Raw genomic sequence first — 27,123 nt, forward strand, 5'->3', positions numbered from 1 at the left:
ACGCACACGCACACCTATAAGTAAATAAATACGTGAATGTCATTTTTTAAAAGGAAAACAAAAAGTGAGGTTTTGGTGCTCCGGAGAGAGTTTGACCTCCGCACCTAGGAGACTGTGGTTGCTGAAGTCTTGCCTGCAGATCCAGCAGTGCTAGGAGCGAGTGCGATCGATCGCCCTCCCGCTCCTGCTCTCTGCCTTGGTAAGAGGTCCCGGGCCCGGGGACAGGGGCCACGCGCAGAATCACACCGGGAAGGGGCGCGGCTCCCGGAGCCCCGCCGCCACTCGAGGCTCCCGCCCCTCTTGGTAGGAGGTGGCGCCTCCCTTGTGGTGGCCGGAGCCTGGAGGTGGCGTCGGGAGCTGGAGCCTGGGGCTCGGATGTCACCGCGCAGCCGGACGCGGACGCCCTGGAGAGCGTCTCCGGCCGGAGCCACAGGTACGCTGCGGGGCCGGGTGAGGGGACGCGCAGCAGGAGGAGGACCAGGACGGGAGGATCGGATCGGGGCGGTGACAGTGGTGGCCGCGAAGCAGCCAGACCCGTCGTTCCTTTGGACCTTCTGACCTGGAGTCCGGTCCGGCTGCGTCAGCCGAGTAGAACCCTGCGCACCTTTACTCTTGTCCAGGCCTGGCAGGGGACAGAACCGTCCAGCTGTCCTAGCTGTTGCGGGGACTCGGTACACAGTGGCAGCCGCCCGGTGACCCTCTGTTCTTAAGCTTCTGTTGCTGGAGAATCTCAGTCCCTCTCAGTCCCTGATCTTCTCGGACCATGAGCCCCACAGGAAAGGCCTAGAAATATGCTGGTCAGAGGCCACCGGTTCTCCTAGTGTCTCAAGCACCCGCTCTCTCGCCTCTCCATGTGACTCTGCTGCCACAACGTGGTCCCCAGAGCTTGGATCCAACCCCCTTTTGGGTCCCTGTTTGCCTGGAATTTGAACCTGTGTATGTGCTCTGTCCATGGCAGTGACTCTGTACCTAGGTGTCACAGGCATTCTGTGTTTTTTGTACACCTCCTGGAAGCAGGGTCTCAGCAGGGGCCGCCCCAGGGCTTCAGGGACCAACTGCTATGTCTCAGAACAGTTATTGCACAGGGGTGCAATGTCACCTATGGCCATGGACAATAGGAGGACAGAGAGAACCAAGGAGCTGGACAGAGAGCTCACCCATCAGACCTAGCCTGGGGTGCTAGGACTTAGGATCTAGTCCTGAACCCTGGGGGGTCTGACTCCCAGAGATTCAGCCTAGTGCACTTACAGCTGTCCACAGTGCTACGGGAAGGCCAGAGGCAAGGAGTGGCCTGCACAGGTCCACACAGGAAGTCAGATGGGAGATGGCGCTGGAAGGACAGTTTCATTCCAGATGAGCTTTGAGGCTGTCTTTTCTCCTGTACCTCGCCTGTTACCTGCCCTGGGCTCGCATGCATGGCCTTGACAGGGTTTTTGTCCACTGAAAACGGTCTTCATTGAACTTCCCCACAAGCCTTGACTGAAGTCCTGGGTCTGGTTGCTTGCCTGGGTCCACCTTCACTCTCGAGTACCAGACCCATATCCCAACCACCGCGAAATTTGCCGTGGCCACAGGAAAGCCCAGGTCCCCCAGAATGAATGAGTGCTCTATGGCTTATCTGCTTGCTCTCCAATGCCAGTCTTGTCCAGTCTCTGGAGTGTCATCCTCCAGGGCTGGTGCTTCCACCCTCAAGAGCCTGAGCTCTGAACCCTGAGCACAGCTCACTTATTCTTTGTTAGGTGACAAGTACCTTCCTCCATCCCCAAGACCCTAGTCTACTTTTCTAGCAGACTACACTGCAACCTCTGCTCTGGGGACAAGCATGAACATTCCTTGTTGTTTGTGCGGAGGCTCCAGGCCCTGGTGGTACAGCAGAGTCTATAAAGAGTACGATATGGGAGTCCTGCGTGGACAGAAACCTGCTGGGGCCACCAATGCGATAGCATCCTTGAGACAAGTTAGGGGCAATAAGAAAACCTACATATGTACACATTTAATGGTTCACTATACATTGATGTTTTCATTAATTACATTAGTGTGCGTGTTAGTATGGGCATAAGTGTCGGAGTGTGGCTATAGACATCAGAGGGGATCTTTCAAGAGTCCATTGTCACTTTCCATCTTGGTGAGGCAAGGTCTCTCTTGTTTCTGCTGCTATGTAGTGTATTTGAGGGTAGCTGGCCCGCAAGCTTCCAGCTGATTGCTTTGTTTCTACTTCCCATCTCACTGCTGGTATGCCGAAATTACTGGCTGATATGCATTACAGCATCTGACTTTTCAAAAGCATTTTATGTGCCCAAGCACATGCAGTGGCCTTTGGAGGGTGCTGGATCATCTGGAACTGGAGTTATAGTTCGTTGCGAGCCACCATGTGGGTGCTGGGAACCAAACCTCAGGCTTTTGTAAGAGCAGTCAGTGCTCTTAACTGCTGAACCACCGCTCCAGCCCCTGAATCCGACTTTTCCTATGGGCCCTGGAAATCAAACTCAGGTTGTCAGACCTGCACAGTGAACAGTTTTTCCCAGTGAGTCTCCTTTCTGTACCTTAAGCTGTTTTTGTTTGTTTTGTTTTTTAAATTTATTTTTATGTTTTTATTTATATGAGTGTTTTTCCTACATGTATGTATGTGTACCACATGCACATCTGGTGCCCATGGAGGACAGAAGAGGGCATGGGATCCCCTGGAACTCTAGTTACAGATGGTTGTGAGCTGCCGTGTGGGTGCTGGGGAACCAAATCTGGGTCCTCTGCAAAAGCAGCAAGTTCTCTTTTTGTTTGTTTGCTTGTTTGTCTGACTTTTGAGGCAGGCCTTGGTTGGCCTGGAACTTGCTATATGGGCCAGGCTGGCCTCGGACTCATAGAGATCCACTTGCTTCTGCTTTACAAATGCAGGGATTAAAAGGTGGTGTTGGTGGTGTTGGTGTTGGTGTTGGTGTTGGTGTTGGTGTTGGTGTTGGTGTTGGTGTTGGTGTTGGTGGTGGCGGCTGCGGCGGCGGTGGCGCACGCCTGTAATCCCAGCACTCGGGAGGCAGAGGCAGGCAGATACCTGTGAGTTCAAGGCCAGCCTGGGCTACAGAGTGAGTTCCAGGAAGGGCGCAAAGCTACACAGAGAAACTCTTTTTCGAAAAACAAAACAAAACAAACAAACAAACAAAAAGCATGCCACCACCATGTCCAGTATAGCCAGTGCTTTTAACACCTCTCTCCAGCTGTGTTAGCCATTTTTATCTGGTGATTAGAGAATCCTTCGTTGTGTCAGACACTCACTAATATAAATTTTCATGGTTTCTTCTTCTCCTCCTCTTCCTTCTCCTCCTCCTCCTCCTCCTCCTTCCCTTTCCCCTTCTCCTTCTTCTATTTGTGGTGTTTTGAGACAGGATTTCTCTGTGGAGCCCTGGAATTCACTTTGTAAACCAGACTGGCCTCAAACTCACAGAGATCTGCCTGCTTCTGCCTCCCAAATGCTAGGATCAAAGGTGTGTACCACTACCACCCTACTTAAATGGCTTCTTTAAAAAAACATTTTTTTTTATTTATTTGTGTTTACATGTAGGAGAGAGAGGGAGAGGGAGAGAGAGGGAGAGAGTGGGGAGAGAGAGAGAGAGAGAGAGAGAGAGAGAGAGAGAGAGAGAGATTATGCATGCCACAATGACAATGAGCATGTGGATCCATGCCAAGGATCAAACTCAAGTTGTCAGGCTCAGAGTCACCTCTCCAGCCTCAACGCCTCCTTTGAGGGAATATCTTAGTATTTCATCACTCTTTCGGCATGCCGACATGGATAGGCATGAGTTGGGTTTAGAAAGATGAGGAAGAGAGGAGTTGGGGGATGGCATGGTTCGTAAGTGCGTGCTGTACAAGCATGTGGACCTGAGTTTGAATCCCCAACACCTGAGAAAGAGCAGGGCACTGCTGCTGGGTGTGGAGGGTGGAGAAGAGATGGGAGGATCCCGGGAACTCATTGGCCAGTCAGCCTAGCCACATGAGGTTCAGTAAAAGAGCCTGTCTCAAAAAGTGGGGTGGACCAGGTTTGGTGGCACACACCTTTAATCCTGACACTTGGAAGGCAGAGGCAGGTGGATCTCCATGAGTTCAAGGGCATCCTGGTTTACTTAGTGAGTTCTGGGACAGCCAGGGCTGTCTCAAAAAAAAAAAAAAAAAAAAAGGCGAAAAGAGATTGAGGAAGACAGACATCAACCTCTGGCTCCCACATGCATACACATGTGCATACACCACACCCATGTGCAGACACCACATACACACACAAACTTTTTTGTTTGTTGTTGTTTGGTTTTTTGAGACAAGGTTTCTTTGTGTAGCCTTGGCTGTCCTGGAACTAGCTCTGTAGACCAGGCTGGTCTCAAACTCAACTCGCAGACATCCTCCTGCCCAAGTGCTGGGATTAAAGGAGTGTGCCACTACTGCCCGGCTCCAAAAAAAAAAGTCTTTTTTAACTTTATTTTATGTGCATTGGTGTGAGGGTGTCAGAACCCCTGGAACTGGAGTTACAGACAGTTGTGAGCTGCCATGTGGGCGCTGGGAATTGAACCTGGGTCCTCTGGAAGAACAGCCAGTGCTCTTAACCGCTGAACCATCTCTCCAGCCCCCCTAAAAAACTTTTTAAAGAGAAGAAAACTTAGGAGCAGCCAGGGTAGACCTTTTAGAAGAGCTGACTATCCTTTTAGGCAGTGGTTCTCAACCTGTGGGCTGGTCTTGCTGGGCATGAATACGACCAGCACAGCCACACCAAGATGTCTGGCCCTGGGTGGAGTGAAGGCTCACTTGCCTCTCCATTATAGGAAGGTTTTATGCTCCTGGACTCACTCCCAACAATGTATGGTATCCTGCACCTCAGAGAGGTGGGTGTAGGGTGACCCTGAATTCCAGCATCTGGGAAGCTCAAATGAGCCTGCTTTTGGAGCACGTGCCGGGGTGTACCTCCCTAATCTATGCACCCCACCCACCCCCCAAGTATGCCAAGGAAGACAAACTTCCCCATAGATCCCCTAAGCCTCAAAGCTGCTCTCAGCCAGACCCAGCACAACCGCCCAGGCCTTCCCCTGGCTCTGCCTCCCGGCACTGGGGAGGGATCAGTTTCCAGGCAGTCCTGCTTGCCTGCAAGCTCTGTTTCTTCCTGATAATGCATGAGTAACCTGGTTATATCCGTGGTGGCCAGGGCCTCCTCACACATTCTGTTGAGTTCCCCAGAAAAGACTAATAGGGAGGGGGGAAGAGGGGCATAAAACATGGAGCCTCTTCCTTTCCTGCCAAGGCCACCCCTCCATCAACTCCCCACACCCCCGTCCCTTCCCTTGCCATTCAGCAACTATTTATTTAACATTGACTACATGCCAGGGCTGGTGCCAGGCACTGGGTGACATATCAGGGCAGGACCTGTCCTCAGGAAGCTCAGGGGTGGGAACGAAAGGAGGAAAGAGCAAACAGTCACAGAGTAGGGGGTGAGTGACGCTGTGGAGGTCCCCAGGAACCCAGAGACCCCCAAATTGAGTCCTATTGGCAAGGCATAAAGGAGGTGGGTGTCTGCTCATGGTTCCTAGACAGAAGGCAGAATTGCAGACCCACCCAGTCGTTATTCTGGAATTTATGGTACTTGGAGTTTGGGCTTTGTTGGGGGAAGGGGGCCATGACAAGGGCTTTGGGCAGGGTTTGCCTCTAGGAAATTGATTTTGGCTGCAGTGAGCTTGGAGGCATGCCTAGATTCCAGCCAGGGTTATGCCACTTAGGACCTGTGTGTGCCTCTGGGCCAATCGCTTCCTCCTCAGAACCTCAGGGTTCTCATGTGTAAAAAGCACATAGGGAGATGAGGATTAAAGTGGGTATTTCTATGACTCACCTGGACCATAAAGAACACAGAGTGGGGTGAACGGAGACGGTGAAGATATCTCTGCGCCTGCCTTGCCTCTTTGCCCCCCTTCTCTGGGCTTCTCTGTGATCTCAGAACATTCTTGATCGTTGTTTATCAGGGAAAGATCACACAGAGAAGCCAACAGAATGGCCAGGAAGCAGCCTGGGTGGGACTGAGGTTTGAGCATGCGCCTGTTCTCAACACGGGTAGAGGTGCCAGGGCAGAGGTGCAGCTCGGGAAGGCCCAGTCCCCAAGGCAAGCGAATGGGCCATTTGCGTCAGAACTGAGGATCCCAACCCCCAGACCTGCGCTCTACAACGAGTCCAATTGCCCACGCCATCTCAACCTCCAGTTTCTCTACCACACTGAGGGGTAGGAGGAAGATGCCAGAGCTAGGGACCATCCGACCCGAGAGTGGATATATAAGCCCCGGGTTCTCTGTGGTTTAGGAGCCAGCAGGCTGTCCTAACCCTTACCTGAACTATTCATCCAACAGCCCATCTATGTTTTGTTTGGTTTTAGCTTTCCATCACGCCTGCCGGCCCTAGTCTCCAACTGCACAGCCATGGAGGCCCTGGGTACTGGGAGCGACCGCACCTCCCCGGCCTCAGCCTCTGGAAATCTGGACTTGCGACGGCTGTCCACGCGCGCCGACTCAGCCTACAGCTCTTTCTCCGCGGCGTCTGGTGGTCCGGAGATGCGCACACCGTCCCCTAGCACCGAGCTCCTCCCTTACCTAGACTGGGACTACGTGCGCGTGGTTTGGGGCGGCCGATCCCCTACCCGGCAGGATGCTGACCTTCCAACTACCCAGCGGCCCGAACCGGTAGTCGCTGGGCACAGTGGCCCGCGGCCCCCAGAGGTCCAAGGAAGCCAGGGGTCCCTGAGCAGACAGGACACCCCGCTGCTGTACGCGCTGGCCGCCGAGGCTGAGGCTGCGGCACGCCCCACTGAGCCGCCCAGCCCCCCAGCCTCACGGGCCGCCTACCGCCAGCGGCTGCAGGGTGCGCAGCGTCGAGTGCTGCGGGAGACATCGTTCCAGAGAAAGGAGCTCCGCATGAGCCTGCCCGGCCGCCTGCGGCCCGCGCTCCCCCCGCGGCCTCCCACGGTGCACGCGCGCTCCGCCTCCAGCTGCCACGAGGGAGGAGGAGAAGCGGAGTCCGCACGCACCCCGGTCCGAGCGCTGGGTGCTGCTGACCGGGGCCGTCTGGCCAGCCAGCAGCGGATGTGCTGTTTCTCCGAGCCAGGCAAACTGCATCGCGTGGGTTGGAGCGGTGGACCCACGGGCGAGGGCTTGAGAGAGGCTTGCTCCACCCAGGAGTTGCTGCGTGGGGCGCACGCTAAGTCCAGAGGGCTGCAGGAGACTCAGTCTCTAAGCTCAGTGGAGCTGGACTCCCCATGCGTGAATCGTGGCCATGCCTGTAGGCCTGCGGGTCGGAGTATGAGCGTTTCAGGCGAGGTCATGAGTCCCCGCACGGGTTCAGAAAGAACTGTGGCCGCCGCTGGCCAGGTATGGAAGGGAAAGGCTGGTGGGGGAGGGAGGCATCTGGGAGACTGCTATATTTCAGGCCACTGTTCCCTTTTCTAGGCTGTTCCTCAAAGGACAGAAACCCCGAGACCATTACTTCAGATCAAGCTTTCCAGGTGAGAGACATGGGACTCTCTGGGGACAGAGATGTCTGGAGTCCACTTTCACAGCTCTTGCTTAAAAAGGAATCACGGGTCATGTATTCATTACTTTTCCTATTGTCGTGACCAAATTCCTAACAAAGAGGACTTAGAGAAGAAATACTTATTTTGGCTCAGGGTTGAAGAGAGTAGAATCCATCATGGCAGGGAAGGCATGGATCCAGGGAGCGTGAGGCTTCTGGTCACACTGCATCCGCAGTCAGGAAACAGATTCCTGCTAGTGCTCAGCTCTCTTTCTCCTTTTCCACTTTTTGTTCGGTCCAGAACCCGGGTCCACGTGATGGCACTGCCCACATCCAGGGTGGGTCTTCCCTCTCCAGTGACACCTCTCTGCAAACTCCCTCACAGTTAGCCAAAGGTGTGTCTCCTAGGTGATTCGAAATCCAGTCACGCTGACAACGGATTCATTTTTAGGAGACCGTCCACCTGCCTCAGTTGGAGACTTCTGTCTTTTGCAAACTACTATTTCTGTGGTGCAGTGGGAAGGTGACCTCTTTCCTGGTCACTGTAGGGTCCCTGCCTCTAGGTTCTTGACTCAGAAAGAGGATGCAGTGGTGTGTCCTACAGAGGTCTTCCAAAGCAGCCCAGCCGGCTGTGGTCAGAGGGTTCCCGATACCTTCATGGTGTCTACTCCGAACCCCTCTCTCCCTGATGATGATGTGTTCCTGGAAGAAGCTGAGACACCACCACCTCATGATTCCCATGCCCCCCAGGGGCTCCCAACCAGGTGAATCCCCACTGTGTCCAAGCACAGGGAGACACTTTCCTCACACACAGTCATCTAGAAAATGCCAGAGGGCGGGGAACTCTCTCTTGTAGTGCCCAGGTGGTGGGAATTGAGGGCTGGCAGCCCTTGAAAAGACAGCTGCTGTCTTCGCGGGGGGGGGGGGGGGGGGGGCCTTTTCTGATTCAGTAGCTCTTCCATCTCCAGGGATCTCCACACCTCTGACCAGCAGGAAGAAAACGACTTGAGCGAAAATGTTGTCCAGATTACAGCCTCAGCAGAGAGTGCCCTCCAGGAGGGCCCAGGGATCACAAGAGCAGACGACCATTGGCAGGGGGTAAACGGTTCTGTGGGCTTCTCCAGACCCACAAACCGCAGCCCTCCTGGGACTACAAATGATGACAACCCAACCTTTGACACTACCGGACTGCTGACCACTGGTCCCTCTACAGCTACAGAAAATAATCCCCTCAAGCCTCCTGCGGTCGATGTCCTATGCCCTTCAGGCTCTGAGACTTCAGGAACCCCTCACCACACTTCTCTGACCTGGGGCCAGTCTGGACCTAAGCCAACCTGGCCTAGTCGGCATTTTGAGGAGCTGGTTCAGCAGCTGGCCAGACTGGATCCTTCTTTGAGTGATGCTTTTGCTGCCCAGCCCGGTCCAGAGCCACCTCTGGGTCTGCTGGATGGGCTCTTTCCTGCCACAGAGGTCTTGGCTGCCATGAGGCCAGCCTGTGAGGAGGCTGGAGAAGAGGCCACCGGAGCTTCGGAGGCAGGGTGAGCGCCAGCCAGGCACTAGGGACTCCTGATTCTGAGTCTGCAGTCTAGGGCAGAAAAACTGAGAGAACTCTGCCTTTGTCCTCAGGTCCTGCAGAAGCCAGGAACTGCCGACTACCCAGGAGGCATCAAGGTCGGAAAACTCTACCCCTCACCCTGTGCCTGACCAGTCAAGTGGCCAAGGACTCCCAAAATCAAACAGCATTCAGGCAGAGAAAGTGAGTCGGGGCGCGAGGGGGTGAGGGTGGGGCGGTGGGGGTTGAAAGCTGAGTGGGGGCCGAGCTTAGTGTCTGGGAGGAGAACTCCCAGGCTTGGCCCAGTTCTTGAATAAATACCTAGGCCCTCCCTGCAGGTGGAGCTAGCCCGCCTCCTCCAAAAGATGCTCCAAGAGCTTCACGCGGAGCAGGAGCGACTGCGGGGGAAGGCTGCAGACTGGACCCGATGTCATGGAGATCTGGAAGCTGCAGTGAGCCAAGCCTGTACACCCCGGGAGCTGGAGCGGTTCCGTCGGTTCATGACTGATCTAGAGCGCGTGCTCGGTCTGCTGCTGCTGCTGGGCAGTCGCCTGGCCCGTGTGAACCTCGCCTTGGCCAGGGCGAGCTCAGACAGCGACTCTGATGAGAAGGTAAAAGAGGTTGAGGTTGGGGGAAGAGCTGGGCTTGGAGGGGCCTGCGGTCCACAGCCAGGACCATCCCCGGAGCAGCGGTGCTCACGGCGCCCTCTCCCGGTGGTTCCAGGCTTCGCTGCTGCAGCGACTCCGGCTTCTGCTGCGGCAGCAGGAGGATGCTAAGGAGCTGAAGGAACACGTGGCTCGGCGGGAGCAAGCCCTGCGTCAGGTGTTGGAACGGGAGCTGCCGGAAGAGTATCTGCGCTCCTATTGTGTGCTGCTGGCCGCCAAGGCCAGGATCCAGTCCCAGCAGCGCAGCCTGGACGACCGAATCCGGTTCCTTAAGGAACAGCTGGACACCATCTGGAACGACCTCAGTCATCATCCCCTTTCTCCTGGACTGTCCTGGGCTCCAGGAATCTGTCCTCTGGACAAACCACTTTTTGCTACCCCTATCTAGTTACAGGTGGTGGAGGTGAGGAGTATTGTCCCAGCCTCACCCCCTACTGAGGCCAAGCTATAGAGAGAGCTTTCCCTTGAGGGGATAGGGAGGTCTCAGAATAGGCATTCCCAGGACACATCTTCCCACAGTGTTCTCCTGTGGCCTTACTCAAGCTTGTAATTATTTGGGAATTAATTTATGGGTCTTAAAAACAGCAGTATTCAGCAGGGCAGTGATGGTGCACACCTTTGATCCCAGCACTCCAGAGGCAGAGGCAGGCAGATCTCTGTGAGTTCGAGGCCAGCTTGTTCTACAAAGTGAGTTCCAGGACAGCCTGGGCTGTTACACAAAGAAATCCTGTCTCAAAAAACCAAAACAACAACAACAACAAAAACCCACAACAAAACAAAAAAACTGCAGTATTCAAACCTGGCCTGGTGATATAGCTGTAATCCCAGGTACATGAGAGGCTGAGGCAGGAAGATTTCAAGTTCAAGGCCTACCTGGGCTAGAGATGGAGCTAAAAGCCAGTCTGGGCAACTTAGACTGTGCCTCTTAATAAAATGTAAAAAGAGGGCTGTAGGGGGCTGGAAAGATGGCTCAGCAGTTAAGACCACTTGCTATTCTTCCAGATGAGTTCAATTTCCAGCATCCATCTTGTATGGCTCACACCCACCTGTAACTCCAGTCCCAGGGGATCTGACACCCTCTGACCTGCACACAGGTGGTGCACAGACTACATGCAGGCAAAATACCCCCCAAATAAATAAAATTTTTAAATAATGTAAAGAGGAGGCTGCAGATATAGCTGAGCTGTAGAGTGCTTGCTTGACATGAGACCCTAGGTTCAATCCCTGGTACAGCATCAACAAAAATAAAGCAGGGCCAATGAGTACAAACCCTGCACACACCTCTTGTGGCATCGAGTCCCACTGTCAGAGCTGGTGGGAGGCAGAGGAGTCGAGATAGAACACTGCAGCTTGCGATGCAAAACAGTATTGTGTTTTATTTTCTAATAAATTTTTGGAGAGAGGCATGTGTGGAATATTCCTTTACACTGTGTGAATATGTGTCACTATGTTGGGTTAATAAAGAAGCTGACTGGCCAATAGCTGGACAGGTAGAGAGGTTAGGCAGGACTTACAGAAAAAAAAAAGAGCACAAAGAGGAGTAGTCTCTCAGAATCGGGAGGAGACATAGAGAGAAGGAGATAAACTTGTACTGAGAAAACATGCAGAGTGTAGATAAGAAATATGGGTTAATTTAAAATGTAAGAGTTAGCTGGGTGGTGGTGGCACACACCTTTAATTCCAGCACTTGGGAGGCAGGGGCAGTTCTCAGTGATTTCCAGGCCAGCCTGGTCTACAACGAGTTCCAGGACAGCCAGGACTGTTACACAGAGAAACCCTGTCTCAAAAAAATGAAAACAAACCAAACAAACAAACAAAATAATAAAATAAAATGTAAGAGTTAGCTAGTAACAAGCCTGAGCTATTGGCCAAACATTTATAATTAATATTAAGTCTCTGTGTGTTTATTTTGGAGCTGGTGGTTCTGACAAAAACTCTGCCTACAGGCCCATGTTACCTGCATGGGTTGGGGAGGAATGGGGGCAGGGGACGTTCATTGACAAACTACAGCAGTCCTGTCTGGCCAGAGTTGAAGAGGGACTTGGCAGAATTATCAGTCTGGCCCAGCAATGTCTGGGGAGACGGAAGAATCGGGTTAGAAAACAGGAGAGGCTGAGGGTCACTCCACTAATCACCAGCAATTGCTAACTGCCCTGGTAACTGGATCACCACCACAGAAGCTAGAGTCTTGGGCCAGTGAGACGACTCAGCTGATAAAAGGCCTTGCTGTGCAAGCCTGATAACCTGAGTTCAAACTCCAGATTCCACAGGAGAGAGCCAGCTCCCAGAAGCTGCCATGGCACTCATATACCCATCCTCACACTCATGGCTTTTTCCAACCATCACCAACCAACTACACCCCCCTCCAAAAAAATAAAACCCACTGGGTGTAGGGCCTCTCATCACGGCACCTGCCAGGCGGAGTTGGAAGGTTTTTTTGAGAGCCATAAGTTATAGACCAGCCTAGCAACATATTGAGAGCCCTGAACACACCTCAAAACACAAAAACACAAAAACCAAAACTGACCTGATCCAGCTGTTGGTCTGAAATGAGCTCTAGATCAGCCAGGCCAGAAGGGAGCAGAGGATGGGAGCTAAAGACGGAGAATAGGGTAGCAGGAAATAGTGAGTGTGAAGCCTGGAGGAGCTAAAGACGGAGACTAGGGTAGCAGGAAATAGTGAGTGTGAAGCCTGGAGGCCCAGGAAGGCAGTGAGGGCTTGTACTGTATTTGGGAAAGGCTGACCTTGGGGTGGTCTGTGATAGTCCAAAACACAGGAGAAATCCCTCTCCTTTTGTGCAGGAGCCCTGAGTACACAGAACCAGTTTTGCAGATTAATGTGAGACCAGCTTCAGTAATGAAGCTACAAACACCAGGGATAAGAATATTTTCTCTCAAAAGCTCAGGGTACTTTTGGAAGTTGGACACATCAAAAGGTGAGTGTGTGTGTGTGTGTGTGTGTGTGTGTGTGTGTGTGTGTTTAATACCACTGACCCCAAAGTGAGAAATCTCTGCTTCTGGGCTTGTTTTCTGATGTGTATTGTCACAAATGCAAAGGGTTGGGGATTTTAAATGATCGTATTCATACTAAAAGCATTAGTTGCAACAGTCGGGCTATTGAGCACAGGACAATGTTCACATTGTGTCATTTTGTTAAAAACGTACGGGATCCTGCTGAGGCCATTGCGGGCTCTAACATTATGCTTTGCTTTTTGTTGCTTTGAACCCTGTGGGTGGGCCTGTGCTCCAAGGCCATGACAGAGCCAGCTCACTTGGAGGAGTTTTCTGCATGGAAGATACTAATTTCTGCCTATTGCCCTACACAATGCCCTTTGCATGCTTCCATTATGATATTATTAGAAACACATCTAGCAATGTCCACCAAGCCAGTGGAAAGTTGTGTATTTCCAAGAAAGTGGAAAGCACTTCCAGCTTAGGGAAATGGGCGTAGGGATGACTGCCATCTTCTAGCTTAATAAACCTTGCTTGGTTCTGTGCTGGGTTTTTCGAAGGGGGAATAATGAAATTTCCGGGCTCAACCCTGCCAGTTACCAAGAGCCCTCCTCCCCCCAAATAGGGCCACACTTCCAGCGCTTGTCTTTGTGTCTAGCCTGGTCTTGTCTCCTTCTTCCTTCAGTATTTTTCATGTCCAATCGATGATTTCTTCTGAGGGCACTCAGGAGTTCACGACAGAGGTTCTGTATGGCATCCCATACCTCAGGATTTGGGGGGCGGAGAGGCGGGTATATGAAACCCGATACATTGATCCTGCGGGGTACCGCCAGCAGAGGGCACTGTTCCCTTACCATGGAAGCTTCCACCCACACTGGCCACCCGTAGCCTGGCGAGTTCGCACATGCTCCAGGCCGGCCTTGGGGATTTGGCCTGGCTCTGATGGGCAATGCCTCTATTGGGCTTGAAAATTGGAACTGAGCCTTTTGCTTCTGTCAGAAAAAAATTCTGGCTAGCTAAGAAGGAAAAGGCTGGCTCGCTTTTCACGGCCACCAGGCCTACGTTGGAAAATTGTTGACTGAATGAGACAGGCCGCGGAGGGAAGGCGGAGATGTGGGTCCAAAGCATCCATCCTGGAATCAATCTGTCCGCCGCCTCCGCAGCTTGAGTGGTGACTCGGTGTCATATACGCCCTCGGGTGCTGGAGGTGCGCTTTGCTGGATGTTTGGCTTGGGCTGTTGTTGCTGGGCAACAGGCATCCCCGCGGCCTCCCGCTCATCCCGCCCCCGCCGCGCCTCCTCCTAAGAGTTTAATTGGTGTACTTTTTACTTTCATACAGTAAATTGGAAATGGAATGGGGAAGCTGTGTCGGCACCCCAAGCTGTCGAGAACATTCTGCTCGTTACAAAACGTACTTAAGCCAGCGACTAGCGGAAACTCTGGGGGTCCTCACTGAGGCTGATGGAGGCGCTGGCCATTCAGATGGCAGAGGCTCCCGGGTGAAGTTTAGGGCAAATGCGCTGTGCCCAAGAGAGGTGAATGGTGGCGGTTGAGAAGGAGAGGACATGTACTGTGAAGAAATTACTGTCACCGACAGACTGTTATCTTTGGTATTTAAATCGCTCTGCGTTTCCTACCAAGAGAATTTTTTTCCTCCATGGGAGAGGGATGGATTAAGACATCTTTTTTCCCCCGCCCTCACCTCTCCCTCCCTCTTGCTCTGCTATGCCCTGCCCTTTCTTTATTGTCTCCTTTTCCTCCCTCTTCCCTTTCCACATCCTCCCCTCCCTGGCTCCCTTTCGCTTTCCCTCAGAGGTTCAAGTCCAGAGGTGTGGCAGTTCCCCACAGTGAGGCCAGTTCCTGAAGACAAAAGGCCACCTGGAGAGGAATAATGAATCTATTTATGAGACCATTTCAAAATATCACACAATTTCTTCCAGAAAAAAAAAGGCTTTTTTTTTTTTTTAAGATTTATTCATGTTTTATTTTGTGTGCATTTTGCCTGCATGTATGTCTATGCACTGCATGCATGCTTGGTGGTTGGTGCCTTTGGAGAAGAGAAGAAGAAATTGGATCCCCTGGATCTGAGGTTACAGATGGTTGTGAACCACCATGTGGATGCTGGAAACAGAACCCAGGTCCTCTGCAAGAGCAACCAGTGCTCTTAACCACTGAGTCACCTCTCTAGCCCCTGGGAGCATCTTTATAAAGACTGGCAGGTGCTTTCAGCTGACTTGGTGGTAGTTTAGGTGGGTAAGGCAAGGATAGTTGAGGAATGTAAATTAAGAAAGACAGTGTTCTCCGGGGCGGTGGTGGCGCACGCCTTTAATCCCAGCACTCAGGAGGCAGAGCCAGGCAGATCTTTGTGAGTTCGAGGCCAGCCTGAGCTACCAAGTGAGTTCCAGGAAAGGCGCAAAGCTACACAGAGAAACCCTGTCTCGAAAAACAAAAAACAAAACAAAACAAAAAAAAAAAAAACAAAACAAAAAAAAGAAAGAAAGATAGAAAGACAGTGTTCACTTGGGAGGCAGAAGTAGGCAGATATTTGTGAGTTCGAGGCCAGCCTGGTCTACAAATCGAGTTCCAGGACAGCCAGGGCCACACAGAGAAACCCTGTCTCAAACCATCCCCCAAAGGGAAGAAAGACAGATAGCTAAGTGGATAAAGGCACCAGATGCCAAGCCTAACAAGCTGGGTTTCCTCTCTGGAACCTGCACAGCAGAAGGAAAGACCTGATTCCTGAAAGTCATCCTCTGACTTCCACACATGTGCCATGTCACGTACATGCCCACACACATACACACATAGACACAAAATAAATAAAAATGTAATAAAATACTGAAAGAATGATATTGTTGATTCTGAAGATGATAGTTATTATTTTGAGACAGGATCTCAAGCTGGCCTTGAGCTCCATATGTAGCGACACTCAGGATGACATTGAATCCCTGCTCTTCTGCCTTCACCTCATTGGGGCACAGGTATGTACCACCAGACTCACCTTCTCCTGATTCTATTGTATGATTCTATTCTATTACATTCTATTCTAATGTTTTGAGACAGAGTCTCACTGTGTAGTCCTGGCTGGCCGGGAACTTGCAATGTAGACCAGGCTGGCCTGGGACTCACAGAGATCCTCCCGCTTCTGCCTTCTGAGTGCTGGGATTGAAGACAGACACAAACATGTCTGGCTTAGATTAAAAATTACAATATTTTTGTGGCACATGGTGAGTGTATAAACTGACTACATACATTCCAAGATGGTTACGTGGAAAGTTTCTATTACAGATACAAGGGAAAGTACAACCAAGAACACCTGGAAGGGTCTAGAGCAGGGAGAGAAAGTAGTAGAGGGAACATGGCCTGCAGACTGGACCTGCCATGAGAGGAGAGGGGGAGCGAGAGATGAAGAGTGTGCAGCTGAAGTGGTAGGGTTAGAAGAGGAATGAGAAGCTGGACTGGGGAGCCCACGAGCTGGAGAGGTTTAGAGTAGGGGTGGGGTGAGAAGAGCCAGGATGTCAGCATGGACTCCGAAATTGGTAACAGGTACTTGTGATACTCAGGGACCTGGAGGCCAGCGTGTTGTCATGCTGTTAGGCACCACTGATAGCCATTTGTTCCTTTTGCCAGTGACAAGGGGACTGGCCCCTTTGGTAGTTCCTGAGGAGTGCTGCTTTTGTCCAGTCGCCGGAATTTGGGCCTGACAGCAAGACCTTGTCTCAGAAACAACAAAACAAAACCTATTTTATGTGTATGGGTGTTTTGCCTGCAGGTATATCTGTGCCTTATAACAATGCCAAGGGGTGGAGCAGAAGACCTCCCCCTTGCTAGTTCCAGTCACCTGGTACCCAGGCCCCTGGTCCAGTCAACCTCTTACGCAGTCCTGCTGGGTACAGCCACTAGGAAACCTAGTGGGCTCCAACAGCGGATCACATCGTGTCCACAATCAGGAAGCAGAGAGAGATGAATGCAAGCATGTTGCTGCTCAGCTCCCTTTTCCAATATAATCAAGGTCATCTCACACAGGCACGCCCAGAGGCCCATCTCTCTGTTGATTCTGGATTCTTTCAAGTTGCTAGCACTAATCACCGCAGTCAATAAGTACATTCCTGATGAGACCAAGATGCCACTCTGCCACTTACTGGAAGTGAGCCTGGACAAGTTTCTTCCAACTTTTGCAGACTTTGTTTTCCTGACTTAAAATCTAGACACTGACAGAGGACAAGGCTGGAGACATGGCTGGGGACATGGCTGGGGACATGGCCGGGGACACGGCTCAGTACTTAAGTGCTTGCTGAGCAAGCACGAAGACCAGAGTTCAGACCCCCAGAACCCATATTAATGCCAGGCGGGCATGGTGACCCACGTGGAATTCTAGCCTCAGAAGGCAGAGACAGAGGATCCCTAGAGCAAGCTGGCTATGGAGACTAGTCATATCCAGGAATTCTAGGTTGATTGAGAGACCCTGACGCATTGTATAAAGTGAGAGAGCAATTGAAAATTATTTCAGCTATCAACCTCAGGCCTCCACGTGCATATGCACCCATATTCACCACCCACATGTGCCTATACATAGGCACACATGACAAGCCCACACACACAAATGGGGTGAGTGAGGAAAACATCTATACCACACACAAGGCCCGGTTAATAACTGTGACCTATGGGAACTGTGCCTGGAACGTACTTAACACACCCAGCTTTCAGACGCATTACCCATGCCCTAAGTCTTCATCAGGCAAGGGGAGGCTTGTGCAAGAAGAAACCCCACCTCCATCAAAGGCCACGTAAAACACGTTAGCAAGCTCACTGTGGCTGTGACTCGCACACGTCTACAACAATTAACTTGTCTTCCAGTAAAAGGACTCACTCTCCTCCTGTGACAACCTTTACCACCTAAATTGCCTTGACGGTTCATTTTTCTATTACATTTACTTATTTATTTACGTGTGTCTGGGTATATTCCATGGTGTGGGGGGGAGGTGTCAGGGTGGGTGTGGGGATGTGATTTATTTGTGTGTGGGTGCAAACGTGTGTGTGCACATGTATGCCCACATGTGTGGTTGCCGAAAGACAACCCCTGGTCCTTTTCCTTAGATGTTGTCCACTTGGGTTTTTCATTTTTTGTTTTCTCTCCTGTGGATTTTTGTTTTGTTTTGTTTTGAGACAGGGTCGCTCAGTAGCCTGGAACTCACCAGAGGCTGGGCTGGCTGGCCAGTGAGTTCCAGGGAACCACCTGTCTGTGGTTTCCACTCCCCCAGCACTGAGGTTACAAAGATGTGCCACCACACCCGGGCTTTAAAAGTTACTCAGACTTACTTATTTTTGTACGTGAGTGTTTCACCTGTATGCCTCCTGAGTGCCTGATGCCCGTGGAGGTCAGAAAAGATGTCTGATTTCCTGAAGTCCAGAGGTTGTGAGCCACCATGTAGGTTCTGGGAACCAAATCCCGGTCCTCTGGCAGAGCAGCCAGTGTGCTTATCCCCTGAGCCGCCTCTCCAGCCCCAACCCCAAGCTTTTTGTTGTCTGTTTGTTTGGTTTTTGTTTTGCAGCAGGGTTTCTCTGTGTAGCCCTGACTGGCCTGGAACTCACTTCGTAGACCAGGCTGGCCTTGAATTCACAGCGATCCACCTGCCTCTGCCTCCCAAGTGCTAGGATTAAAGGCAGGTCCCTCTACATCTGGCCACCTGGATTTTTTTTTTTAAATATATGTTCTAAGTATCTAATTCAGGTTCATCTATTTGCAGAGCAAGCCCTTTACCAACTCAGCTCTCTCTCCGGCCCCCAACTTATGATTTTCTGTTAAAAATTAAAGCTGTGGTTCTTACAAACTTCCCACACACTGTGATTGTCACTGACTTTCCTCACAGTTCCAGAATAGTCTCAACCTGTAAGGAAACAGCAATGGTTCCTAACACCGGAGCTGTGGGTTTATTAATTCTTTTTTTTTTTTTTTTTTTTTTTTTTTGGTTTTTCGAGACAGGGTTTCTCTGTGTAGCTTTGCGCCTTTTCCTGGAACTCACTTGGTAGCCCAGGCTGGCCTCAAACTCACAGAGATCCGCCTGGCTCTGCCTCCCGAGTGCTGAGATTAAAGGCGTGCACCACCATCGCCCGGCTGTTTATTAATTCTTAACTCTTAGCAAATGCTTTCTTTCACTTGGAGGTTTGCAGGGTACTGGGGAAACATGAAGACTCTTCCAGGGGCTGAAGTAGCTCCCCTGGGAGGTAAATCCTTGGTACTGCTGCTTCCCTTTACTGCTCCGCTAACTGGGATCTTATCTCTCAAGGTACATCCTATCTATGCCCGAGACCTTTGTCAACCCATTTCAGTCACGCTTTTCCTTCACCACAGAAAATCTCGAATGTTTCATTCTGTCTCCTGGAGCTCCTCAGCTACGAAAATTGCTGTGATTACTGCCTCCCCACAATTTTCCTGCAGAGGCAGAAGATTTAATTTGCATTTTAGAATAGTTCATGCAGCCTAGCATTCCAGGCAAGGGAAGTAAGAAGGATGGCTCGGGCATGCATTTATCTGTGGGCCGTGGCTAGAATGCCTGTGTGATTGGTTCCTTTCCTTTGCCGAGAAACCTGAACTCTTTGGATGAGGAATGCTTGGAAGAGGCAGGGGAAATATAAGGGAAAGGGAAGACATTACATAGATAAAACAGAAGCAGGATGAAGCTAGTGGGTAATGTTTGCCCAGTAAGAGAGACACCCTGAATTCAGTCTCTAGCCCTGGGTGGCAGGGTGGTGTGGTGGTGGTGGTGGTGGTGTTGGAGGTGGTGGTGGTAGTTGTGGGGTGGTTATGGTGATGGTGGTGGTGGTGGTGGTGTGGTGGTGGTGGTGGGATGGTGGTGGGGTGGTGGTGGGGTGGTGGTGGTGTGGTGGTGGTGGTGTGGTGGTGGTGGGGTGGTGGTGGGGTGGTGGTGTGGTGGTGGTGGTGGTGGTGGTGGTGGTGGGGTGGTGGTGGTGGTGATGGAGGTGGTGGTGATGGTGATAGTGGTGATGGTGGTGGTGGTGTGGTGGTGGTGGTGGTGGTGTGGTGGTATGTGTGGCACACCATGGTCTAGCAGGAGAAAGTGCTTGCCCCGCAGGCCTGACAACCCACATTCAATCCTGGACCTCACAGTGGAAGAGCAAACTCACCCTGAAAGTCGTCTTCTGACCTCAGCATGTGCTCTGTAGCACACGAGGATCTACGTTCCCTCCTCACACACAGTAACACAATAGTGTTTTCAAGATTTATTTTTATTTGTGTGTACGGGTGTGTGTCTATGTAGGGGTATGGAGTCCAGAGGTACAGGAGGTTGTGAGATGCCTTATGTGGGTGCTGGGGACCAAACTGGGGTCCATTGCAAGAGCATTACATGCTTTTTCATCGCTGAGCCATTTCCTCAGCCCCAGTAATAATGTTTCTTTAGATAAGGAAAACCAATTATAGCTAAGAGAAGTGCTCCTCACACAAGCAGAAATAAAAACAGGAACTGTTTATTTCATTGCTTAAATCATTCCATGAATGACTGCTGGGTTGTCTTTAATGATTTCAAAGGTCCCACTGACATATAATGGGGCAGGGAGTCACACTTCCCCTGTGCCACAAGAACCATTCAGTATAACTGATAACATATAACCATTCAGATAACATGCAAACATAATTTTCAAAAACAAAGCAATATCATGGTAGGATACAAAAAGCTGATTGAGCAAATAGATTTCACATCTTTTTTTTTTTTTTAAGCGGGGGAAGGGTACTGTTATGAGTCTACTATGCCCAACCAGAAATCTCGGCCATACCCACAGGCCTGCTCCATTTACAGGAAGGAGCAAAGGTACAGAAAGAAGTTAAGCTACTCATTCTAGATCTGTGTTTGCTAGACTAAGATTCTGCATTTGCTATTTCATATGGTTTTGAAAAATGGATATCATACACTTATTTGTTCAGAACTTTCATATAAAAAGAGTAATTATCATTTCCATTACTATTAGTTATTTTTTTCTGGAGTAATAATTTTTTTCTTTGAATAGTCACCCATTGCACTGAAAACCACAGATTCAGAATTCACAATTAAATCACAGTTTTAAAAAAATTGAAATTTCATGCCAAATCAAAGTAGCCACCAGTTAATGTAAAACACATTTACATTTCAGAGTAGTTTAAAATTATTTACCAAAATGTCTCTTTTCTCTGTTAAATCACGTTTACTCTCAAGATGCACTTCTTTTGGTTTGTTTGATTTTGTTTGTTTGGGTTTTTTTTTTAGGGGGGCATTGTTTGTTTGGTTTCTTTTGAGAGAGTCTCTCTGTGTAGCCCTGGCTGTCCTGGAACTCACTCTCTAGACCAGGCTGGTCTAGAACTGACAGAGATCTGCCTGCCTCTACCTCCCAAGTGGTAGGATGAAAGGCGTGGGTGACAATGCCCAATCACACACTTGTTTCTCAATATTTGATATTCACAGTACAATTGGAATTAGTTACATTCATTAGGGTCACAATGGTGTTCCATGCTCAAGATTCCAGAATCTGTGCTGCCTACGATGAGGTAGATAAACTTTAGTGTTGTTGGCTAGGACCAATTTCCTTTAGACTCAACTTTTTAAAAGATAGATTTCCAAAATAGTCAGCAAAAGACTGAAAATGTCTTTGTACTTTGCCTAAAAATGGAAAAAATAGAATTTCAAAAGGTATTATCAAAGTTTTCCGTACCTCATTTTAATTTAAAAACAGAATAAAAGCATCCAATTACAAAGCCACTACAGATCTTAAAGTCACCATCTTTGAACATCTAGAGAGCCTGGCTCGACTTCTGAATTGGGAGATCTGTCCCCACGAAGGCCTCTGGTTTAACACCTCCAGGGGCCAGACCAGCTGCTGCCCCTTAGCATGTGACCCTAAACTTCAGTTCTCCTCCAAGTTCAGGCCTGACTGCTCCGTTTCTTCATAGGAGCCTCTCCCAGGGGACAAGAATCCAATTCCTGTACACACATCAAAGTTCAGACAGAAGGGGGAGGCCCATCTGGGTACGACAGGCTGCAATGGATAAAGTTGGAAGTGAGACCCAGGCTGCAGGTGTCGGGCCTGTCTTGGACAGGCTTAGATGGTATGGCACAGGCCCTGGTTGGTCAACCACGGCACTGATAGCTTAAAGTTCCATTCAGGTTGGAGGGGGCAGACTGGGCATTAATCCAGCTAAAGGCCCCGGGGTGGGTCGACGAGAGATTTCATGGAAGGATGGCAGGCCACCACGGATCTTGGTCTTCTTTCGGGGAACCATGGGCGAGGCACCCAAGAATTTGCTGAAGGAGCTCGACTTCTTCAAGCCACGGGCCAGGTCCTGGAGCATCAGGTCGTCGGCCAGGACGCCCAGAAACGCGCTAGTGGTGGAGCTGAGGATGGTGGCCGCCACCTGCACCGGGTGCCTCGAAACAAGGCTCCCACTGCCACCACTGCCCGCATCAGGCTCCGTCGCGGTTTGCAGGCCAGGGTCACCAAGTAAACGCCGCAGCGCGTAGGAGGAGCCAGGCTTCAGGTACTGGTAGGCACGACGGCCGCTGTGGTCGCGGACGTGCACTTGGGCGCCCAGACGCACCACTAACAGCACCGCTGCATCCTCGTGGCCGTGCAGGGCCGCCAAGTGCAGCGGCGTGTAGCCACCGTGTGAGCGCGCGTTCACGTCCACGGGAGCGCCTCCACGCCGGGCGACCTCCACCAGCTGTAGAGCCATCTCCCGGTCGCCGCTCTTGGCTGCCCAGTGTAGAGCGGTGAAACCCGACATGAAGTCACGCTTGGCAGCCAGGCCGCTGTCCCGCAAGAGCAGCCCGTGCAGTTGGTGGCTCCAATGGCCGCTGGCCGTGCGCACCAGCCACTCGTGCTCCGTGGGCTCCAGGGGCACCGCGGGCGGCGGCGGCGGCGCGGCAGGCACCTCCTCCGTATCGGGGCTCAGCAGGCGAGGGCCGGCGCGCGACAGGCGCCTGAGATGAGGGGAGCGGCCGGGACCCAGGTGCAGGCCCAGACCCGACTCCTCTACCGAGAGCCGCCGCAGGAGCATCGGAGAGGCCCGCGGACTGGGTTCCTCCGACCGCTGCCGGCGCAGGCCTTGCTCCTCCGCGCGGATCCGCAGCGCCGCGGGGCCGGGGACCACGCAGCGCACCGGCAGCATGCAGGGCTTCTGCGGTGGCACTTGCGCCCTGGGAGGTGCAGGCTCCGGGGCTGGCGACTCTGTGCTTGGCGAGGCTGCCCCCGACGGCACACTGGCCGGTGCAGCTACCTCGGAGGCTCCCTCCGAGGGCCAGGATAGCTCCTGATCCTCGGGTTCCCCGGGCTGTGGCGCTGAGTCTGATGGAGCCCCAAGCTGGGTGACCCCTGAGGGTGGGGACCTCGAGGCATGCTGTAGCTCCGATGATGAGGACAAGTCCTCCAGCGGTTCCTCGGACGGCTGTGGGGAAAGGGGAGCTCCGGAGACGCAGTTATCCTCCGCTGGGACGGCAGTGCACTCAGCCTGTGTGGCTGGCACCCCAGGGCTGGAGGGGTGCGGGGGCTCTGGTCCCTCCCGCGGCCGCGGCTTCTTTCTCAGCACCACGAACTTGACCCCGTCCAGCTCCTTCACCACCGCCACGTTGTTGACGAACTTCTTAAAGCGGTCCCTGCGGGCTGCGCGGCAGCGCGGGTCCCCAGCGTCCAGCAGCGGCTTGAAGCGGCTCAGCAGTTCCGAGTTGCGCACCTGCCCGCCGTGCTCCAGCAGGAAACCCAGCACCGCCGCCTGGCTCACCCCTGCGGCTGCTGCGGCGGCAGCCGCTGCGGCTGCCAGCGCCATGCTCGATCCCTGCGCCTCCCGGATCGCCCCAGCCGCCTCGCCAGGCTCACCTGGGGCTCGGATCCCCGAAGCTGGACTGCAGTCACGCCCTCTCCGCCGCACTGGGACGACTCCGGGCGAAGGGCGCTTGGGGCTCCTGCCCTCCGCCTGCGCCTGGCCGGGCCCCCAGCTTGGGGGGTAGGTTGCTGCCGAGAGGTCCTATCCAATGGGTGCTGGGCTCCATGCCCCTGAGCGGTGCTCGGCTTACAGGTGACAGCTGCCACTGGAGGTGCGGAGGGAATGGGGAAGCGGAACCTCTCCCAGCTGCCCCCACCCCAGCCGCGGAATTAAAGGCGCAGCGCTGCTCTTCAGCTCCACTCCTGGTTGCTAAGTGGGTGTGTTCCCTGGGGATGTTGCTGTACATGGGCGAGGCGTGGATATTTATTCCTTTCAGCAGTATTTACCACAAAATAAAAGCAACATTTTACATATGTATCTCCTTGCAATATATATATGTTGCATCAATAACGCTCCAATTTCTGATGCGTTTCATACAGGAAAATGGAGTCATGAAATTCACAGAGAACAATTCGCTGTGTGTGATGTTGAATTCATGGTACTTGAGGATCACAAGAGGTTTAGAGCAGTTTTCTCATGATAAAATAATACTGTTTTAAAGGTGGAGCTTTGCAAGTTGCATTTTTTTTATTATTCTTTGAGTGGTGTGTGTGTGTGTGTGTGTGTGTGTGTGTGTGTGTGTGTGTGTCTTGAAGGTCAGAAGCCAACCAGTTCTGGCTTTCCATCGTATGGACTCTGGAGCTGGAATTCAGGTCATTGGGCGTGGCAGCAGGCACTTTTACTCACTGAACTATTTCAAACACATCCCTTTATTTTGTCTCTATATGTACCCCAAGTTGGTATGGACCTTGCAAAGCCACTGCCTCAGTGTTCTGAGTGCTAGATTATAGGTGTGTACCAGGAGGGTTGCCAAAAATAGCCCATTTTAACATAGGACTTCAGGTTGGGGATTTCGCTCAGTGGTAGAGCGCTTAGCAAGCATAAGGCCCTGGGTTCAGTCCTCAGCTCTGGGGAAAAAAAAAAACAAAAGCATAGGACTTCAGGAATAAACCCCCAGGAAAACACAAAGAAGGAAAAAATACCACCAGAAATGACCATTAACGTTTTAAAATATTTTCTTCCACTACGTATGCATATGTCTGTTATATTTTAAAGTAAAAAGGCAAAGTAGGAACTACACTGAAGCATTAAGTATGGAACCCAAGGCCTCCCAAAGGTCTGACTACACCATCGCACCTCCAGCCCAAGCTGTTTTTAAAACTTCAGTTATATCACAAATATTTATTGAGGACGTAACTTGTGCGGGACCTTTTCAGGCTTCGATATATGTTAGCAGAGATAAAAGCTTCGGCCTAGCAAAGTTCATTTATCAGGAGGAAACACGAGTAAGAAAGCTGTGTAATATGCTATGTGAGTTATAGCACACACTACAAATACTATAGGAAACAGCGTAGTCAGACTCAACAGGGACAGGTTGGGAGTCTGAGCCGGGCAGCCTGGGCAGGATTCATGGATTCAAGGTGAAACTGGGAGACAGCTTCAGGTGAGGGAGTTATGCAGATGGGAAAGAGCTTTTTCAGAGGAGGAAGCCGGCAGGGTGGGGGCGGGGCTGCTTGTTTCACGGTTGTTGTTTTCAACTTTAATTTATGTGTGCACACGTGGCGGGCACAGGCATGCCACGGTGCAGAAATGGAGGTCAGAGACTTCATCCAGGACCTGTCTCCTTTCACCGTGTGGATTCTGAGAGGACAACTCGGCTCAGTCACCTTGGTGTTTTGTTTGTTTTCTGAGAAAGTCTCTCATATGACTCCTGCACAAGGCCTCAAACTCCTGCAGAGGCTGTCCTTAAACTCTGCCTTCACCTCCTAAACGCTGAGATTACAGGCTTTGACACTGTACCAGCCATGTGTGTGTGTGTGTGTGTGTGTGTGTGTGTGTATCCAACTGGAATATATGTATTCCCAGATTGTCCTGAAACTCACAGTCCTCCTGCATTACCTGTCTAAATGCTGGGATCACAGGTGTGTGCCATCAGGCTGGGGGCTTCTTGTTTTTGTTTTTGAGACTAAGAGTCACTATGTAACCCTAACTGAAACTTACTGTGTAGACCAGGCTAGCCCAAACTTTTTTTTTAAAAGATTTATTTATTACGTATACAGAAGAGGGTGTCAAATCTCATTACAGATGGTTGTGAGCCACCATGTAGGTGCTGGGAATTTAACTCAGGACCTCTGGAAGAGCAGTCGGTGCTCTTAACCTCTGAGTTATCTCTCCAGCCCGCTAGCCCAAACTTATAGATATCCACCTGCCTCTGCCAATACCTGAGTGCTGGGAATTAAAAAGGTATGTGCCATTAGGCCTGGCCCACTATCATGGGTGTTAGAGTAGTTTGAGTAGTATCTTTTTTTTTTTTTTTTTTTTTTTTGAGACAGGCTTTCTCTGTACCCTGGCAGTCCTGGAACTCGATTTGTAGTCCAGGATGGCCTTAAACAAAGATGTCTGCTTCTGCTCCAGAGTGCTGGGATTAAAGGCATGAGCCATCATGCCCGGCTAGTTTTGTTTTGTTTATGTGCATTGGTGTTTGTCTGCACGTATGTCTGTGTTAAAGTGCCAGATCCCTGGAACTGGAGTTACAGACAGCTGTGAGCTGCCATGTGGGTGCTGAGAATTGAACCCGGGTCCTCTGGAAGAGCAACCAGTGCTCTTAACTGCTGAGCCATCTCTCCAGCCCTTTGTTTTTGTTTGTTTGTGTTTTGTTTTTTACCTTTAAAATTTTAAATCTAACTTTATGTGTACGAGTGTTTTGCCTGCCTGTGTCTGTGCACCACATGCATGCCTACTGCTAACAGAGGCATCAGCTTCTCAGGAGCTGAAGTTATGGGAGGTTATGAGCTGTGTCATGTGCATGCTGGGAACTGAACTCAGGAAGAGTAGCAAATGTTCTTAACCACTGAGCCATCTCTCCAGCCCCATCATCTCCTTATTCTATGTTATAAATATTTTCTCAGTTGTCATTTAATTTTATTTTCTGATGACATTCATTTAGACAACTAGATTTCTTTGTAATTATTGCATCTTTTCCACTGAAAATGCAAAACAGGAAAGCATCTCTACCGTGTAAAAGAACTTTTAGAACCAATGTCTCCTGTATTGTCCAGCAGGAAGATTTTGTATACATTTGTTTTATCAGTTTTGTTTGTACATATGTGTGAGCGCAGGCACCTTCATGCCTCTGCACGTGTGTGGATGTCAGAGGGTCCCAGGGACTGAAGTGGGTCTGCAGTCTTGGTGGCAAGCACTTTTATCCGCTGGGCCATCTTGCTAGCTGGGTCTATGTCGTTTTTGTTGTTGTTGTTTTGATTTTTTTAACCATGTTATGATACTGGGGCAGGATAAAAAGATGGGAAATTATGGGAACAAAGGAAGGAAAAGGAACCTGGAGTCTGGCTGAGGTCTCTCACCGTTGAGAATCAATAATTTCACACAATTAATATTTGATATGAAGATTGTGGACAAGGAGCTAATATTACTTTCACATATAGATATTTTGCTTTACAATAATAAAGAAAA

The 27,123-nt window shown here is 51.1% G+C and overlaps 2 protein-coding genes across 3 annotated transcripts; one reads left to right on the top strand and one right to left on the bottom strand.

The window, feature by feature from the left end:
• Positions 1-338: 338 nt before the first annotated feature.
• Shroom1 (shroom family member 1) lies at positions 339-11,141 on the top strand. 2 transcript variants are annotated; one of them, XM_059269332.1, is made up of 8 exons: positions 339-433; positions 6,389-7,376; positions 7,455-7,510; positions 8,082-8,282; positions 8,472-9,056; positions 9,145-9,274; positions 9,409-9,681; positions 9,794-11,141. In XM_059269332.1, exons 2-8 carry the CDS (start codon positions 6,432-6,434, stop codon positions 10,121-10,123), a joined length of 2,520 nt encoding a protein of 839 aa, XP_059125315.1. In that variant the 5' UTR covers positions 339-433; positions 6,389-6,431; the 3' UTR covers positions 10,124-11,141. The 2 variants fall into 2 exon arrangements, with proteins under 2 accessions (XP_059125315.1, XP_059125314.1); XM_059269331.1 differs by lacking the exon at positions 8,082-8,282 and having other exon boundaries at positions 8,487-9,056.
• Positions 11,142-21,837: 10,696 nt separating this feature from the next.
• Positions 21,838-23,496, bottom strand: Sowaha (sosondowah ankyrin repeat domain family member A). Its single transcript, XM_059269334.1, has one exon. The coding sequence runs from the start codon at positions 23,494-23,496 to the stop codon at positions 21,838-21,840; it is 1,659 nt and encodes a 552-aa protein (XP_059125317.1).
• Positions 23,497-27,123: the final 3,627 nt, after the last annotated feature.

This window comes from Peromyscus eremicus, chromosome 8a, assembly GCF_949786415.1.
Source record: "Peromyscus eremicus chromosome 8a, PerEre_H2_v1, whole genome shotgun sequence".
NCBI classification, from domain to species: domain Eukaryota; kingdom Metazoa; phylum Chordata; class Mammalia; order Rodentia; family Cricetidae; genus Peromyscus; species Peromyscus eremicus.

What these genes read in the sequence shown, in the direction of transcription:
- Shroom1 (XM_059269332.1), top strand. Translation starts at nt 6,432, where the DNA reads ATGGAGGCCCTGGGTACTGGGAGCGACCGCACCTCCCCGGCCTCAGCC. An exon ending in ACCGGAGCTTCGGAGGCAGG is followed by an intron (nt 9,057 to 9,144) that starts GTGAGCGCCAGC and finishes CTTTGTCCTCAG; the next exon opens with GTCCTGCAGAAGCCAGGAAC. An exon ending in ACAGCATTCAGGCAGAGAAA is followed by an intron (nt 9,275 to 9,408) that starts GTGAGTCGGGGC and finishes CCCTCCCTGCAG; the next exon opens with GTGGAGCTAGCCCGCCTCCT.
- Sowaha (XM_059269334.1), bottom strand. Translation starts at nt 23,496, where the DNA reads ATGGCGCTGGCAGCCGCAGCGGCTGCCGCCGCAGCAGCCGCAGGGGTG.